Below are 19,066 nucleotides of genomic sequence, written 5' to 3'. Positions count from 1 at the left end.
TACTTTGATAAACATTTATTGTTGCCAATCTTCCATTTCTTTATATTCAATAAAGTCTTTTCCTGTTGCAGAATTCATATTAATATCTTTCAATATGTCATTTAATTTGTCTGTATTTATTCTTTAATCTAGATATTCATTGTCGTCTTTGTTTAATTTCTTCCCATCATAGCTTTTGTCTATCGTTACATCTTTGTTAACAAATAAATTTAATACATGTTTTTTAATTATTTCATATAATCCTTTTTGGTCTTTAATTTGCCTTCCTTATCCTTTAATTCTCTTATCTTTCCTTTTTTCATTATTTTACTCAGATAAGGTGCTACCTCTTCTTTTTTACTTGTAATATATATTTTTGCCTGTATAACAGATTGTGAACCTCACTCTGATTCATTTTATATAGTCTTTTTCCCTTTCATAAATGTCTTTTCTCGTTCCCTAATACATCCTTAAATATTTCCTGAATCGACATCTTATGTTTTTCTTTCCTTATTTGCTTATCTATACATTATAAGAGCACTTTTTAAATATTTTTCTTTAAACTGTATCCACCATACCATCCAGTTTTTATAAAAATCTTTCATGTCTGTATGTTGTTTCCAGAATGTAATCAGTTTCTCTCTTTCTACTGAATCTAGTTCCTTTTCATGCATTCTTTATATTCCTTTTTCTACCTTAATATATTTTTTCATTTTATTGTATTTTCATCCAAATTTCTATATGTTCATAAAATCCATTACACTTAATCCCTTTTTGTTAAACTTTTAAACTTTCTGACAACAAAAATAGCCTGTCTCATTTTTATATAATTTCTCTTATACTTCTGCTGTTTATTTCCACCTAATTTTAACTCACCACTCCTAATTTCCATAACTATTTTTGCATCATTGTTATTCTTTCTCTTATGTTAGAATAAAAATCACCTACTATTATTATATTCATATTTACACATACATAGTTGAGTATACTTTTGGACATGTTTTCCTTTTTTTTTTGTAATGTATGCATATAAGGCTATGATTCTATATACATACCTTTTCTATCTTAATTCTAATATTGTTATTGCACCCAGTTTAAATATTGTAACATCTAATATTTCAATGTCTTTTTGACAAAATGCACATTTTCCCAAACGTGTTTCATTACTTATGTTCCAGACAACATTCCCATTTCAAAGTTTTTCTGTTTGTGTTCTTTCTTCTTTTGTTAATAATCTTATGTCCTCTAATATTATCACTTCCACCGCTATTGCACAATGCCATTGTAATATACAAATTCTCATCTTATTGTTTTTCAAACTGTTTATATGTATAGCTAATATTTTCCGCTTTTAGCAATTGTAGTAAAGTTCTTATCCCCTACCTTTTTATTTTCTCTAAATGTTATAGTTTTTAAATTTCTTTTCCTTTCCCTAACACTTTTCCCTCTAGAATTTTCACCTTTTACTCTATGCCATTCATATACTTCTTCACTGGTCTCATCTGTTTCTTTTTCTTTATCTTTGTGCATGACCTCTACATTACTTTCCTTTTGTTGTAGTTGCTTTTGTATAACCATTTGTTCCATCTCTTCCTCTTGTATACTTATATTTTCATTTTATTGTATACCTGTTTCACATTCTAGCCATGAATATCCTATATTACCACATTTCTTGAATTTTAAAACACAGCTTTATGCATTATGCCCTAAATTACCACACAAGCAACATTTTTCTTGTCCCATTCGTTAGTTCAGTGATCATCTTTATCACAAAAATAACAAGTCTTTGGTTGCCCTCTATATCTCACAAAACCCCTATTACCATGAACATTAGGAATACTTGGTATATGCAACACATTGTAATTTTCCATTTTTAATATAACTCCATATTCCCATCCCCCAGTCCAAAGTCCTCTTCCATCATAAACATTCATAGTGTCCAGTACTTCCTTACAAATAGCTAATGGTGTCATTTTTCAGTGTGCAGGCTCCACTTCAGTTGTAAACTGAACCATTATTCTTTTTTTTTGTCTAAAAAATGGTTGGATAACATATTCTGTCAATGGGCCCACATACTCTTTGTGTTCATATTTACCTATAAAGTTGTCCATATATTGTCTGTTTTCAAAAATTAAATGACAAAATGCCTCATTATTAATTAAAATAAATGTTCTTACCTCCTTTGCTGTTGCACTTAATGGTGCAATCAAACTGCCACATACACTTCATACCTGTCTAGACCTTTGTCCTTTTTGCTGCTTATTCTGACAGTGTACCTTCCTTTGTCCTTTTTACTGCTTATTCTGACAGTGTACCTTCCTTTGTCCTTTTTACTGCTTATTCTGACAGTGTACCTTCCTTTCTCCTTTTTACTGCTTATTCTGACAGTGTACCTTTCTTTCTCCTTTTTAGTGCTTATTCTGACAGTGTACCTTCCTTTGTCCTTTTCACTGCTTATTCTGACAGTGTACCTTCCTTTGTCCTTTTTACTGCTTATTCTGGCAGTGTACCTTCCTTTGTCTTTTTACTGCTTATTCTGACAGTGTACCTTCCTTTGTCCTTTTTACTGCTTATTCTGACAGTGTATCTTCCTTTGTCCTTTTTACTGCGTATTCTGACAGTGTACCTTCCTTTGTCTTTTTACTGCTTATTCTGACAGTGTACCTTCCTTGTCCTTTTTGCTGCTTATTCTGACAGTGTACCTTCCTTTGTCCTTTTTACTGCTTATTCTGACAGTGTACCTTCCTTTGTCCTTTTTACTGCTTATTCTGACAGTGTACCTTCCTTTGTCCTTTTTACGGCTTATTCTGACAGTGTACCTTCCTTTGTCCTTTTTACTGCTTATTCTGACAGTGTACCTTCCTTTGTCCTTTTTACTTCTTGTCCTGACAGTGTACCTTCCTTTGTCCTTTTTACTGCTCATTCTGACAGTGTACCTTCCTTTGTCCTTTTTACTGCTTATTCTGACAATGTACAGTCTCTCTCTGTCCTTTTACTGCTTATTCTGACAGTGTACCTTCCTTTGTCCTTTTTACTGCTTATTCTGACAGTGTACGTTCCTTTCTCCTTTTTACTGCTTATTCTGACAGTGTACCTTCCTTTGTCCTTTTTACTGCTTATTCTGACAGTGTACCTTCCTTTGTCTTTTTACTGCTTATTCTGACAGTGTACCTTCCTTTGTCCTTTTTCCTGCTTATTCTGACAGTGTACCTTCCTTTGCCCTTTTTACTGCTTATTCTGACAGTGTACCTTCCTTTGTCCTTTTTACTGCTTATTCTGACAGTGTACCTTCCTTTGTCCTTTTTACTGCTTATTCTGACAGTGTACCTTCCTTTGTCCTTTTTACGGCTTATTCTGACAGTGTACCTTCCTTTGTCCTTTTTACTGCTTATTCTGACAGTGTACCTTCCTTTGTCCTTTTTACTGCTTATTCTGGCAGTGTACCTTCCTTTGTCCTTTTTACTGCTTATTCTGACAATGTACAGTCTCTCTCTGTCCTTTTACTGCTTATTCTGACAGTGTACCTTCCTTTGTCCTTTTTACTGCTTATTCTGACAGTGTACGTTCCTTTCTCCTTTTTACTGCTTATTCTGACAGTGTACCTTCCTTTGTCCTTTTTACTGCTTATTCTGACAGTGTACGTTCCTTTCTCCTTTTTACTGCTTATTCTGACAGTGTACCTTCCTTTGTCCTTTTTACTGCTTATTCTGACAGTGTACCTTCCTTTGTCCTTTTTACTGCTTATTCTGACAGTGTACCTTCCTTTGTCCTTTTTACTGCTTGTTCTGACAGTGTATCTTCCTCTGTCCTTTTTACTGTTTATTCTGACAGTGTACCTTCCTTTGTCCTTTTTACTGCTTATTCTGACAATGTACAGTCTCTTTGTCCTTTTTACTGCTTATTCTGACAGTGTACCTTCCTTTCTCCTTTTTACTGCTTATTCTGACAGTGTACCTTTCTTTCTCCTTTTTACTGCTTATTCTGACAGTGTACCTTCCTTTGTCCTTTTTACTGCTTATTCTGACAGAGCACCTTCCTTTGTCCTTTTTACTGCTTATTCTGACAGTGTACCTTCCTTTGTCCTTTTTACTGCTTATTCTGACAGTGTACCTTCCTTTGTCCTTTTTACTGCTTATTCTGACAGTGTACCTTCCTTTGTCCTTTTTACTGCTTATTCTGACAGTGTACCTTCCTTTGTCTTTTTTACTTCTTATTCTGGCAGTGTACCTTCCTTTGTCTTTTTACTGCTTATTCTGACAGTGTACCTTCCTTTGTCCTTTTTACTGCTTATTCTGACAGTGTACCTTCCTTTGTCCTTTTTACTGCTTATTCTGACAGTGTACCTTCTTTGTCTTTTTTACTGCTTATTCTGACAGTATACCTTCCTTTGTCCTTTTTACTGCTTATTCTGACAGTGTACCTTCCTTTGTCTTTTTACTGCTTATTCTGACAGTGTACTGTCTCTTTGTTTCTTTATTTTCTTTTCTTCCTTCCCCTTCTATAATTGCTTCTGCCTATGTTTCTCATTGGATATCATTGGCTAATCATTCTATAACCCTCCAGACTGAAGGGTTGGAATAATACATTGATCCTGCTGCTCCGTCTCACCCTCAAACAACCTCCATTGAAAAATCTCCGAATCAGGCCCCTTCTCCTCCTGTACATCGACCTGTTCATTTCTTGTTTCCTCCCTGGATAAGAACTCACTCTCTAGTATCACTTCATCAGTTTCTCCATTTGGCAGTGATTCTGCCAACTTCATATCCTTTTTCAAATTTTCACCAACATTTGTTCTATCAGCACGCTTGACTACATTTTCCATGGTACTCCTCTCTCTCTGGGCTACCTTCACACCTGGAATGGAGAAAGAAACCAGATGCACCATCTTCAATTTTGTCCCCCTATACCAAAGAGTAGGGGGAGTTCCTCAGTGCACTGGCCAGATTTCCCATAGTTGTATAAATAGTACATCCAGTCTCCCCTGAAAAGAAGCCATTGACCTAGCGAAGTCAACAAAGGATAAATAAATACATAAAATAAATTAAATAAGTAAATAGAAAATAAAATGTATTAGTATTAGAACTGTGTGATGACTTTTTCTGTCTGATTTAACTTTGCCATGCTTCCTGACCCCCTACCCAAGTGATGCAAACAAGTTGATATACCAGAAAGTGAGTACACACTGGACCTGGTATGTATAGCTATGCCCCTCATTTTTCCCTGTGATAGAAAAATACTTTAATGTGTAGTACTAGGGAGGTAATTAGTTTTTTCAAGATCTGGTACTAGGAGTCCGAAATGGGTTCATAGCGTCAGTAATAATACTCTCTGAATGCCTAGGTGGTTATTTAATCCTCCAGCATGGGGCAGAAAATAATACTTTGGAAACTCATCGAAAGACATATTTCATGTAAGAAAAATGAATCACAAGGATCTTCTGGGTTGAAGTTTAAATTACAGGAGTAGAGTCTATATTGTGTGATTAAGTTACTGAAAAGCCTGAATAAAAAATTAAGCAGGCATATTTTAAAATAGTCAGCAATATGAGCTATATTTTAATTAATTGTTTTGAAAATGGTCATTTCCAGGTTGTACGGGATGATAAAAGAAAGGGTATTTCCATCACCAGTGAGCTGAAGAAGTTGACTAAATCAGCCAAACCAGGCAAGGTGTTATCTACAACAGTATCATTGGAAAGTGCACAGAGTAAGGATGCATGTAGCGTGACGTTCAGTGAAAGCAGTGAATAACATCTGAACATGCTTGTAGTGTTTCGTGCTCAGGTATGGCATGCAGCTTTTTGTTAGCTTTAAAAAAATGTATAAAATGTTTCAAAATGCATTTTTGTGCATATTGTGTGCAGTTAGCATCGAGGTTTCAAGAACAGGTAATCTCAAACTAGAATTATAAATTTAAAAAATGCATAACTTACAGCAATATATATTTAAAAATACTATAATTTGTTATTAGTAATTGCACACTGTGGTCAGACACGAAGCAGCTCAAACTGTTACAGCTCTTTAGGTTGACAGCTGTGGTTCATGATTTAAAATAAATACTATAATAACTTAAAAACATCATATCTTTTATTTAATCCACTTGGTATGACAAGCGTAGCCAAAGGTGGAATTATGTTTCATAAAATGCAGTAGACCACCAGGGTTCATGCCAGAGCAAGATTTGCACCACATAATGGTGACACTGTACAGTGTAAAGTACACATGTATATATAAATGGCAGCAAACTGTGTGTGTCTCAATAGCTAACTGTAATGTGATATGGAAATCAGAGCAATTTTAAAAAGTGACAAGCCCTACTGCAGTGAACCACAGTAATTTGCTGTGAACCTGCTGGCCCCCTTCATTTAAGAATCATAATCTGGTTTCAGAAGCAGTCATTTGCATCTCATTATGCATTCATTAGACGGTGCACCTGAATTTGATATCATTATATAGTCATTTACATACATCTATTCCTCTGCTGGTTTTCTCGTTGCTCAGTAATGGTGACCGGTACTATAAGTTGTAACAATTCTGAGAATGGTTGCTTCCTGTGCAATAGCATGCTACAGTCTATGTACAATCCATGGTACGTATCATTGGGTAAGATGGTGATTCAAGTCATAGCCTGCTATAGGCCCTCAACCATGTCCCAAGACTCACTCCACATTCCTAAGCACCCTGAAAACTGTTAGAGTCCAACCCAACACTCTCATACTAGGTGACTTAAACTACCCCTCCATCAACTGGGAAAACTACTCATGCACCAATAAACTGACCCAATGCTTCCTGGAATTCATCAATTCCAATGCCCTGGACCAGCTCATTATTACCCCAACTAGAGGAAGCAACATCCTTGACCTGGTTATTACTAACATGGGCAGCCATTGCTCTACACCAATAGTCAATTCATCTCTGGTTAGATTCAACCACAAACTAATCACCATGGAAATCCACATCTCACCCACACCCCCCGCAAAGGTAATCACCATGAACAACTTCTCCAAAGCTGATTTTGGGATCCTAAAAACAGAGGTGACTAACTTAACAGCACCCATTTCCAATTGGAAAATAGATACATGACTGCTGAATCATACACCAATGCACTGTAAGAACATGTACATAAATGCATAGAACTAGCCATACCCAACAGAACCAAGACACTCTCCTCCAAAAAAAGGAAGCCAATCTGCTGGTCCCCTGCCATTAATAAACTCTACAATAGAAGGAAGAAACTTTTGCAGAAAAAGGTTAAGTCCAAAGACTGGAAAAACTCCCTTATTAGCCTCAACAAAAAGTTGAGATCCGTCATCAAAACTTCTAAAGCCACCTATGAAGGCCGAATTGCGGCAGAGACTAAAATCAACCGCAAAGCCTTTTATAGTTATATCAAAAATCTCCACGGCAGTACCCAAGTTTGCTCTGAGTTACTACACAATGGTACCTCCTATACTGAACCAACAGATATTGCCAGCATACTGGCCGACAGATTCAGTGCCAATTTTACCCCTCTCTCCCCCCTAAAGGACCAATCACAATACAGGAGGAATGCCAGGCACCCAGTATTACTGCAGCACAGGTTAAAGCTGCATTGTCCAACGCCAAGAATACAGCTTCCATGGGACCCGACAATATCCCTGGATGTGTTCTGCATGAACTAGAAAGTGAACTGGCACCACATCTGTGTGCCCTTTTCAATCACAGCCTCACCTCAAGATTTGTCCCTACCGAATGGTACACTGCTACAGTCATCCCTTTCCAAAAAGGAGGAGCAACTACAGACCTTGGGAATTATCACCCCATTAGCCTGACGAGTCTGATATGTAAGGCTATGGATTGCATCATCATGGACCTAATTAACAAGGATATAGGGAATCTCCAAACTCTAGATCCCAAGCAATTTGATTTTGTGAAAGGTAGATCATGGCTGCTCAACCTGCTTGACTTTGTGTCAGTCACCAGAGCTGTGGATGAGAGCAAGGCAGTTTATACAGCCTACCTTGATGTGGCCAAGGCCTTTGATACCATTCCCCACTCAGGAATTATTGATAAATTCATCAATCTAGGCATCAACCCCTATATCACTAGGTGGGTTGCAAATTGGCTCACAGATAGAACCCATAGTGTGAAAGTAGCAGACTCCCAAGTCAGACTGCCAACCAGTCACGAGTGGAGTCCCACAAGGATTGGTCCTGGGTCCTCTCCTGTTTGGCATCTACTTCTCAGAAGTCCAGGCCAACATGGAGGGACTCTGGCTGACCAAGCTCACAGACGACTGCAAGCTGGGAGCCATTATTAACTCCCCAAGTGATGTAGAAATCCTACAGAAAGGCCTCACTGAGACCAATGACTGGTGTCAAAACTATGGCCTTAAGCTTAATGCCAAAAAATGCATTATCATCCCCTTTGGGAAAAACTCAGTTCCCACTAATTACCACATTGATGGGAGCCCACTAAACACTGAAGGTGTTATAAGAGATCTGGGGACACAGGTTGACAGCAACCTCTCCTTCGACCACCACATTGCCACTGTGGTCAGAAAGTCCTTCTATGTGTAACATCTCATTACCAAGGGTTTTGCACCCAGGAAGAAAGAGGTCATCATCTCTCTCTACTCTTCCCTCATTGGGCCAATCATCGAGTATAATGCCCCATTTGGCATCTACCTCACCAGACACATGCAGCAGCTGGAAAGGCCACAAAAGTACCTCACGAAGAGGATCCTAGGGCTTAAACACATGTCATACATGGACAGACTCAAAAGAATCCAGCTATTCTCTGTCTCATATCATCTACTAAGAGGCGATCTCTGCTTGACTTACAAAGCCATGTCTGACCCAGCTCTGTTAGAAATGCTACATCTAAAGAAATCCCAAGCCCTCTGCACCACATGCTCCAGAGACCTCAACCTCTTTAGCACAATCAACAGAACATGCTGGGAGTGACAGTTTCATAGCCCAGAGACTGCACATGCTCTGTAATAGACTTCCCATACATGTCGAGCAGAGCGCATCACTGGCCCTCTTCAAGAATCTTGATGAGTGGATAGGAAATGTAAAGTTCACCCCGGGGGCCACTGTAGTGGCTCTACTTGATAGAAGCACTGGGAATTAACATCGGGCAGCACAATACCAGGGCACTTCTATGGGCTAGGATTGTAAAGTCTCCAGGGCCATTAGCCTAGTACACACCTATGAACAACACTGTGGTGCAGTCAACAGTGGAAGGATTGTTGCCATTTTTCATCAACACAAATAAACTATGTGAAGCAAGAAGCAGAAATGTTTCTTTCAATTATGCTTTGCTATACCAGAATCTGGCCACTCAGCCTACTGGTGCTTTGCTCTTTATGCAGCTGGTAAAGCAAGTTTGAGAGAGCCTGTTCCTGGATTTGTGCAGTGTTCTGTAGTAAGGTTTGTATCCATTAAGCAGCATGCAATCAGTGTGCTTCAGAGTCCAACTGCATGCTTAAAGTAATTTTTTTTCTGCCTGCTTAAGACGTTTCTCAGTTATGTTGTATTGCATCGTCTCCATAGGAACAAATACATCAATTTAAATAGTGCTTTATTAGCTACATCAGTCAGTTTGCCTCTCTATCGACTGTGCTTTTAATACTTCAGTAACTCATAAGCTCTAGATGTGTAGAAAAATCTGTACTATGTGCAACCATTTAGAAAATAAGCACAGTGCGATTCGTTTGTTTTCCACAGTGCAATTCGTTTATTTTCCACAGTGCAGTTCGTTTGTTTACCACAGTGCAATTTGTTTGTTTTCTACAGTGCAATTTGTTTGTTTTCCACAGTGCAGTTCATTTGTTTTCCACAGTGCAATTCATTTGTTTTCCACAGTGCAATTCGTTTGTTTTCCACCGTGCAATTCATTTGTTTTCCACAGTGCAATTTGTTTGTTTTCCACAGTGCAATTTGTTTGTTTTCCACAAATGCCTATGCATGTTTAATTCTGAATAACTCCTATCTTGAACGATTTGTTTTATTTTCTGGAAACTATGTTTGCTTGGTAATTTTTCTGGGTCCACCTGACCACCTGCTGCAATGCAAAGTGTTATTTTTCTAAAGCTGAGGAATTCAAGAATGCATTAAGGAAGAGAAAATGGAAGTCTGCTCTCATATAAGAGCTGTTGGTTCTAAAGTAGCTATGTCTGCCGGGGGGAGGGGGGGGCTTCTCTGCAGAGTATGCTTGCACATCTTCCCTGTGTTAGCATAGCTTTTAATTGGGCTGTCTGGTTCCCTCCCATGTCACAGAGGCATGCCCACTTGTGAATTGAAATCATTTAAGGTTCCTATAGATGCAGTAGGCATACTGCAGTGGTGGTGCTGCGGTAGCATTGTCGCCTCACAGTAAGACGCTGTCCGGTTCGATTCTCAGCTAGAGCGTCTTCTGTGTGGAGACATGCGTGAATGGGCATATTGTGAATTAGGGCTGGTAACTTGGCACCTAAAAATCTACTGCCAATCATTAGCGGACCGGAGTTCCGCTGTGGCGACCCCTAACTGGGAAAAGCCGAAAGACACAACAATAGATGCAGTAGGCAAGAGTGTGTGTGTGTGTGTGTGTGTGTGTGTGTGTGTGTGTGTGTGTGTGTGTGTGTGTGTGTGTGTGTGTCGCAGTGGACTGACATCACAACAAGATTTTCTGCTTTATGCCTGTTTCTTGCCAGGATAGGCTACAGATCCCATTCAACCCTGTATAGGATAAAAAGGATATCGGAGAATGATTGCATAGAACACTGCTGTCAATGTACTGTTTATTTGCCTCCCAGTGCCTTTTACTTCCTCAACATATTGTCTTTCACTTATTTTTGATTTAAAGGACCAATATGGGCAGAAACTGAAAAAAATATACATTTTAATTTGCCTTTAACTTCCACACAATCTAAACCTGCCAGCATCTCTCTAGCTATTATAAAATCATGGAATTTACAAGTCAACTTGGCCGTGTGGTCATTCACACCTTGCCAACACCCACCCTTAGGCCTTACCTTCTTTTTCAAGAAGTGATAGGGCCATTATACATGTGAGGTGAATTTATGAATACCCTTACAATTGTCTAATTCATTCTTAATTGAAGACAGTGTGTCAAATTGCTTGATCTGGAGAGGGAGTTTACTCCAGAGAGTGGGTAGTCTCTGCACTGTGATTATTTTATTTGTTGAAGCAAGTTCATATTTCTGGTCCTGCTGTGCACAGGACTGTTTGATTTATGGAGACATAAGAGTGTTGGACTGCTGGATCCCTATTGGCTCAGAAAGCAAGACACAGATTTCACCCTGTAGAACAGTGAACACCAGGACAATGCCTCCAATCTCTCTTGATAGCTCAGTTCCTTTAGTTCCAGCCCCTTTTTTGTCAGAAACCTTTCAAGTAAATATAACTACTTGATATGCTTTGTAAGATACATTCCAAAGGAAGCATTATAGTCTATGATGGGCCTGATCAGTACAGAATATAGAGGGGTTAAACCTTATATGGCATAAAGGAAGTACCCTTTGTGCTCAGCTGTATCAGATAGGATGTTTTCCTGACCACTCCTGTAACATGATGGCCAAAGGAGGAGTTATATTATCATGTTCCAGTGACTTTTTGCAGCAATATACAAATGAGTTATACCATCTGTTCACCGCTCTTGCAGAATGATAAAGAAATAGCTACAGCCTTTTTTAAAAAGTGATACTTTTGTGATTTTCATGTCCTGTCTTCCTTCCACTTGCCTTCTTTCCTTGTTTCAGCCCACAAAGTTCAGCTAATTGGTGAAGTTGCTGTAAGTTGTTGTCAGGTTTATTCAGCTTCAGACTGGAAAAAGCTGAACAGCTTTATAGCCCCAGGGAAGAGAAAGAATGCAGTCTGATATAACAGCACACAGTCAAAAATCTGTGAATTTTAATTCTGACTAGCTTTGTGGTCACAGTCTGTGTAAAAATGTAAAAAAAAAGAGTTACAGGTACCTTGCTGTGTGTTTCAGATGTGCTAGACAAAGTAATGCAAGAGCTAGAGAGACAAATTCCTAATGACATTAGGAAGGATGACTAGGATAGAAATGCCACAGAGGGAAAAGAACTACTAAATCATGCTGTTTTAATATGTTAAAGTACTGGGGCCATAGTTTAAGAATGAAAAATACACTCTAGGGGAAAAGGAATAATGTGTTCAGTACACAGTTATCCTTTAATGATCTTATGTAGTAGTTGCTTACTATATGCCTTAGTCTTTCCAGGACATGAAACATATGCAGTCTCAGTGGCACAGCAGTTAGTCACACTCTGTTTTCACTCCAAATGCTTGGACTGGTGGCACTGCAGTGCTGCATTAGTGGGATGCTGCACTTCTGAGCATCATCCTTTGGATGAAACATCAAACTGAGGTCCCATCTGCCTGAGTTGGTTGTAGCTGAGGTAGATATAAAAGATCCCACAACACCTTCCAAAAAGAGTAGGGGCTTTGTTACATATTCATATATTTACAAATCAATATTTAAATATCAAATTCAAATTTCCATAACTCAAAAAATGATGCCCCTATTCATTTTCATGTTACCCACCCCGTGTTTAACATCCATTTCTTGATTTATTCATTAAAATATCATAGTCACAAATCTTATTATACAAAAGCTCTTTATATCTCATATTCCAAAAACTCAATATTAATCAGTAATTTATCCAATATATCCTCTTTTTCCTTCCTCTGTCTTCATAATACCCATACAGCACCATAGCCATATTTATTTTCTTAAATATTTTTTTATAAAATATATCATAAGACAAATCCCACATTTTTAATTCTTTTACATTGAAGAAACACATGACGCCGAGTTCCCTCGATACATATCTTACACACCCTGTCTTCCTTTTGTTTATATGTCATTTCAGCCTTAACGGGCAATTTATTTAGCATCAATCTCCACAGAAAATTCCTTATTTCTAAATCATTTTAAATATGTTCTGAATGATTTTGAGATTTTTGGCACTCCGTCTTCCAGTAAGTCATCTTTTTCAGATTTATTTTATAAATCGGCCAGCAGTTTATTTGATTGCAGCTCGGAAAATGAACCAGTGTTGGGGAAGGAGGCCTGGACTTGGATGGAAATGAAAAAAGTCCTGAAGTTAGTACTGTAAAAACTGTCAGCAATAGAACAGGTGACTTTATTGTGTACAGTTACAGTGATAAGTTTTGCAATACTGAACATACGGAAATGTTGAGCAGGGGCGACCTTTTTTGTACCCTCAGCTAAGGTGAGGATTGATGGCCTTTTAATTGATTTGAAATTATTCCTCAGGAAACTCAACTTCAAGATTTTATTTCAAGAAGAGGGGGTTGATGTCAGGGTTATTATTAAGAGAAGCAGTACATTTAACCCCCCTTTGCCCCTTCGAATATTTTTGAGAAACTGGTGGAGTTTGAGTTCAAGGGCCTTGTGGGGAAGAGCTCCTGCAGTGATACATGGGGGAATTTGAATGCTGTCAAGTCCAGTTTATTGAGACAACTTTCTGGAAACAATCAGTTGAGGGTTATGAAACCTGACAAGGGGGGTGGGGTGGTTATCATGAGCAAGGTGGAATATGTATCACAAATGACCTGTCATGTCAGCAATAGTGATATGTATGAAGAGACTTCCATCAACATTATTAACTTGGCATACAAACATATTGATTTTTATCTCCAATATATGTTGGATGAGGGGGAAATTACACCTGATATTTTTGATTATTTCCAGGTCAAGTACCCAGTGGTACTGTGTACCTTTGGTATACCAAAGATACACAAGAGTACCGCTGATCCACCAATGAGGCCCATTGTTAATGCGAGAAAATGTAAAACCCACCCCCTGGGCAAATATATGGATACTATTTTAAAGGACTGTGTAGGGTCCTTTGACCATATTTGCAGAGATTCCTAGGATTTTCTCATGAAAATGAAAAATGGTAAATTTAATGAACAATGTGTTTTTGTTACAATTGATGTGGTTGAACTGCTCAATACCATTCCACATGATGTGGGATTAGAATGGTTTCATGACTGTGTGAGTGTACTAGCCTGGATAATAACACTGTTAATGTTCTTGTTCTGTGCATGGAATTGGTATTAAAGTATAACTTTGTCTATCTGGAAGGTCAGTACTATAGACAAAGAAAAGGGGTAGCAATGGGGTCTTCATGTGCCCCCATTTTCACAAATATTGTATTATTACAATGGGAGAGACACATTTTATTCCCACATTTTGAGAGAACCCTTTGGAATTTGTATCTCGATTTCTGGATGACATTTTTATTGTGTGGGATAGTGAAGTGAGTGAAATTGAGGGGTTTATTAAGTTTATAAATGCATCTACCCCTTTTTTGAGCTTCACTTATCAATACAACCCCTTTAGTATGAATTATTTAGATGTTACCATGTCCAAGGATGTACAGAACAAGAGATGGGTTAGCACCATCTATCGGAAACCAACCTACAGCAACAGTATACTACATTTTGAAAGTAACCAGCCCCATCAAAAATTTGGTATCATCAAGGGGCAATTCATCCATCTAGCCCATATGGTTTCAAGTTGGGAAACCTTTAACAAGGAAATTGAGAAAATGGGACACATGTTTTCTAGCAGACGGTACCCTACTGAGATGGTCATGCAGGTGTGTAGGGATGTAACAGTCAAAAGGCAAATGGGAGAGATTGTTCCCCTTATTTGTTCCCATGAAGTTTCAGGGAGCAATTCTTTCAGATTACAGTACAGATAGTAGGTTGGATTTACAAAGACCTTTTTATTACACAATATTGCAATGAGGCTGCCCACATTAGAAGCATTATTTACAAATATTGGCACATTTTTCCCATTTTAAAGAAATGAGCATGGTGGCTAACCAAAACCCCAAATCATATTTAGGAGAGGGAAAACCTTGAAGAATCATTTCAAGCAGGGCACCTTTGACCGTGGATTGGAGTTTACAAACAAAAAATGGGGAACTTATAGGTGTGGCAATTGTGCCCAATGCAAAATGATCACCTTTGATATCCACATCCTGCCCCCCACAGGAAACCACAGTAAAAAATTTCTCCAAAGCCAACTTCATGCTTCTTAAGACAGAAGTGGTGAACTTCGTGACACCCATGCAGATGGACAATACAGTTACAACTGCTGAATCTTACACAAATGCACTCTATAAGCACTTACATGAGTGCCTGGATCATGCTATCCCAGAACCAAGACGCTATCCTCCAAAAAAAGGAAGCCAATCTGGTGGTCCCCCTGCCATAAACATACTGTACAACAGAAGGAAGAAACTGTTGCAAAAGAGAGTAAAATCCCATGAGTGGAGGACCTCCCTGATCAGCCTCAGTAAGAAGCTGAGATCCCTTATAAGATCCTCCAAATCTAGCTATGAAAACAAAATTGCCACTAAATCCAAGGACAACCACAAAGCATTCTATAACTATGTCAAGAATCTAGATAGCAACACCCAGATCTTCTCTGAGTTACAGCACAAAGGCACAAAAATTACAGAACCAACTGATATTGCCAACATCCTGGCAGATTGGTTCAGTGCTAACTTTACCCCCCCCTCTCACCCACTAAAGGGCCCATATCTATACAGGAAGAATGCAGAGTCCCTGTAATCACAACTACACAGGTAAAAGCTGCACTCTCTAAAGCCAAAAACACAGCATCCATGGGACCGAACAACATCCCAGGCTGCGTTTTACATGAACTTAAGAACGAAATGGCTCTGCACTTAAGCACCATGTTCAGTAATAGCCTCGCATCAGGCTTTGTGCCCATTGAATGGTGCACAGCAACAGTTATCCTACTCCTCAAAGGGGGAGCCACCCCTGATCCCAGGAACTATCAGCCTATTAGCCTGACGAGCCTGGTCCGCAAGGCCATGGGACGTATCATCATGGAACTCATAAACAAAGACATTGGTAACCTCCAAACTCTGGATCCCACCAATTTCAGGTTTGTGAAAGGCAGATCATGCCTCCTGAATCTGATCGACTTCTTTGAGGCAGTCACCAAAGCCGTGGATGAGGGTAAGGTGGTTCACACAGCCAATCTTGACCTTGCCAAGGCTTTCAACACCATGTCCCATTCTGGAATTATAGCTAAACACACTAAACTAGGTATAAATCCCTACATCACAAGATGGGTTGCCAACTGGCTCACTGACAGAACCCACACTGTAAAAGTTGGAGACTCCAAATCTGACCTCAAGGCAGTGGTAAGTGGAGTGCCACAGGGTTCCGTCCTGGGTCCTCTCCTGTTTGGTATCTACTTCTCTGAAGTACAGGCTAACACAGAAGGTCTCTGGCTGGCAAAGTTTGCAGATAACTGCAAACTAGGAGCCATAGTCAAGTCCCCAAATGATGTGGACATCCTACAGAAGGGCCTCACTGAGACAGATGCCTGGTGTCAGAGCCATGGCCTCAAGCTCAATGCCAAAAAGTGCAGTGTCATCCCCTTTGGTAAAATTCTGTACCCATGAACTACCACATAGGCAGCAATCTACTTAACTCCGAATGCGTGATAAGAGACCTTGGGAACCGGGTGAACAGTAGTCTCTCCTTTGATAGTCACATCGCCACAGTAGTCAGGAAGTCCTTCTACATGGCACACCTCATCATATAAGGGTTCTCATCAAGGAAAAAAGAGGTCATTGTTCTCCTCTACTCATCACTCATTAGACTCATTATAGAGTATAATGCCCCTTTCGGAATGTACCTCACAAGACATCTGCAGCAGCTGAAAAGGCCACAGAAGTGCCTCACAAAGAGGATTACTGGCCTCAAACAAATGCCCTACACTGACCACCTCAAAAAACTCCAGCTTTACTCCGTAGCATATCGCCTACTCCGAGGTGATCTCTGCCTAACATATAAAGCTATGTCAAACCCAGAGCTGTTGGACATGCTACACCTAAAGAAATCCCAATCCCTCCAAGCTACACGCTCTAGGGACCTAAACCTTGTCACCACAATAAACAGGACACGCTGGAGGGATAGATTCCTGTCCCAGAGACTTCCTATACTCTGGAACAAGCTACCCATCTATGTCAAGCAAAGTTCTTCATTAGCACTCATCAAGAAAAATCTTGATGAGTGGATGGGAAATAGGAAATGCACCCCGGGGAACACTTCTGTGTCTCTGCTGGACAGTGACACAGGAAAATAACTTTTTTGGGTGGCGTAAGCTATGGTACCTTGCTGGCTAGGCTTACGTAGGACCTTGGGCCGATAGCCTAGTACCTACCTATGAACCTATGAAGGAGATTGTGTCACAGTGAATCATTTTAACATTTTTTTCAAGGATTAACAGTAATTGTAACTCGGTGGAGGTTATATGTGTCACCAGATGCTCAAAATGTGAATGTTTCTATGTGGGCAAAATTGAGAGAAGGTTCAAGGAGTGTATGTATGAGCATGGATTGGACATCAAGAAGGGAGATATAAAAATGCATTGGCCAAGCACATTAGTGAGCATAAGGACCACAGCTTCAGCTTCTTTGTTTTGGAACGTTTACAAAGTGACCTCGGGGGGGGGCCCTGGGAAGATCTGTTAGAAACCAAGGAGCTGAGGTGGCAACTGAGGCTCAGTGCTACTCTCCCCCCCCCCCAAGTTTGAATGAAAGTACCTCTATAGCTAGCATTTTAAAGTTGAAATCATATGTGGTGTGATTCCACATATATTTATTAGGCTATCAACCTGTTTTAATATGTGTATATGTTATTTGTTTACTTTTATGAAAATCGTTTTTATGAATTTTATGCATTTGAATTAGTTTTGATATACATTTATTAATTTATATTATTAACATCAAATGTTTAAATGCATTGTGAGGCTCTAGTGTTTGCTGGGTCATATTTCACATCACGTTTATAACAGTCATAGTATGGGTTAATGTATTTGTTATTTTCATTGGTTAGGATTTTAAGGGTGGGGTATTTAAAAGTGCTGGATGTGTTTAGTGTTGTGATTCTGTTGAAGTATTTATACAAACGCGCTTAATCTCTGTTCTTGTGGACAAATAAATTCTTTGCATATTTACTACAGTATTGCTGTTTTCTGTTCCTGGATCCATTCTCTTCCTGTGTGATTTGTGCCTTCTGCGTGCGTTTGTGTTTGGTTCTTCAAATAGCTCTTTTAATCTTATCCTCCTTAATTTCCCACATTGTAACATAATAAAACATTTCCATATCACCTTCATACAATTTCTTGCTATCACTTTTAACATTCCATTTCAAATGTCATCTTTTAACCACTTCATAGTGCTCTCCTTCTCATTAACATCTTCAGTTTTTCTTTTCTTACCCAATTCCCATACCTCCTTATACTTCTCCCACATAAGTTTTCCAACAAAATACTTTTACCTCACAATTTATTTTTAGAAAAAAAACAAATGGAAATACAATGATGCCTAAAATAAGATTTTTAAACCCAATATTCCTTGCCTGTAATTATAATACAATTACCCATTTTTAATTGGATTCAACGTAGAACCACATATAAAACTAAAATAATTCCAAAAGCCTCTTCTCTAACTCTTTTGGAGAACAACAAACCTCACAAATGCCCTGATTTGCCTAAACATACTGAAAGTTTTAGATCTTCTTTAAAAAAGCTAAATCAAACGTTCACATATTTTCCAAATCCAGCCACAGACCTTTCCATTGTTTTCTTATACTATTGGGACTTCCAAATTTAATTCCTAGCACATGAAATTAACTCTCTGAAAAATGAATCCCTGCTACCTTCACAACCTGTACAAAACCTTTACACTTCTTTTTATTCAAACTCAGTCCTACACTTTAAAATAAATTCCATCTCTATAATAATTTCTCTTAACCACCTTTTGTCTCTAGCAATTATTATCAAGTCATCAACATAAGACATATGTATAAAAATCACTACATTTTTATACATTTTAATTATACACCCCTCACTATATTCAAAACATTCATCACAATAGCAAACAACCACTTAATGGCCACCCCACTTTTCTCCTGTAGTTATTCTGTTCACCATACTAAACCACCCATTAACCTCAACCAACTTTCACCAAACAGTAATTATAAACACATTCAGTT

The 19,066-nt window shown here is 38.7% G+C and overlaps 1 protein-coding gene across 1 annotated transcript in view; it reads left to right on the top strand.

Moving 5' to 3' along the window:
- Positions 1-19,066, top strand: part of PLCE1 (phospholipase C epsilon 1) — an 838,097-nt gene that overhangs the window by 797,792 nt on the left and 21,239 nt on the right. The window contains exon 31 of the mRNA XM_044055634.1: positions 5,568-5,762. Coding sequence (XP_043911569.1) covers positions 5,568-5,729 — 162 coding nt within the window. The 3' untranslated portion in view covers positions 5,730-5,762. The remainder of the gene's footprint in view (positions 1-5,567; positions 5,763-19,066) is intronic.

The sequence above is a fragment of the Protopterus annectens genome, chromosome 14.part0, assembly GCF_019279795.1.
Source record: "Protopterus annectens isolate FY-2018-M chromosome 14.part0, PAN1.0, whole genome shotgun sequence".
Lineage (NCBI taxonomy): Eukaryota > Metazoa > Chordata > Ceratodontiformes > Protopteridae > Protopterus > Protopterus annectens.
The sequence above is the reverse complement of the archived record's forward strand: the minus strand, read 5'-3'. Positions and strand labels throughout refer to the sequence as shown.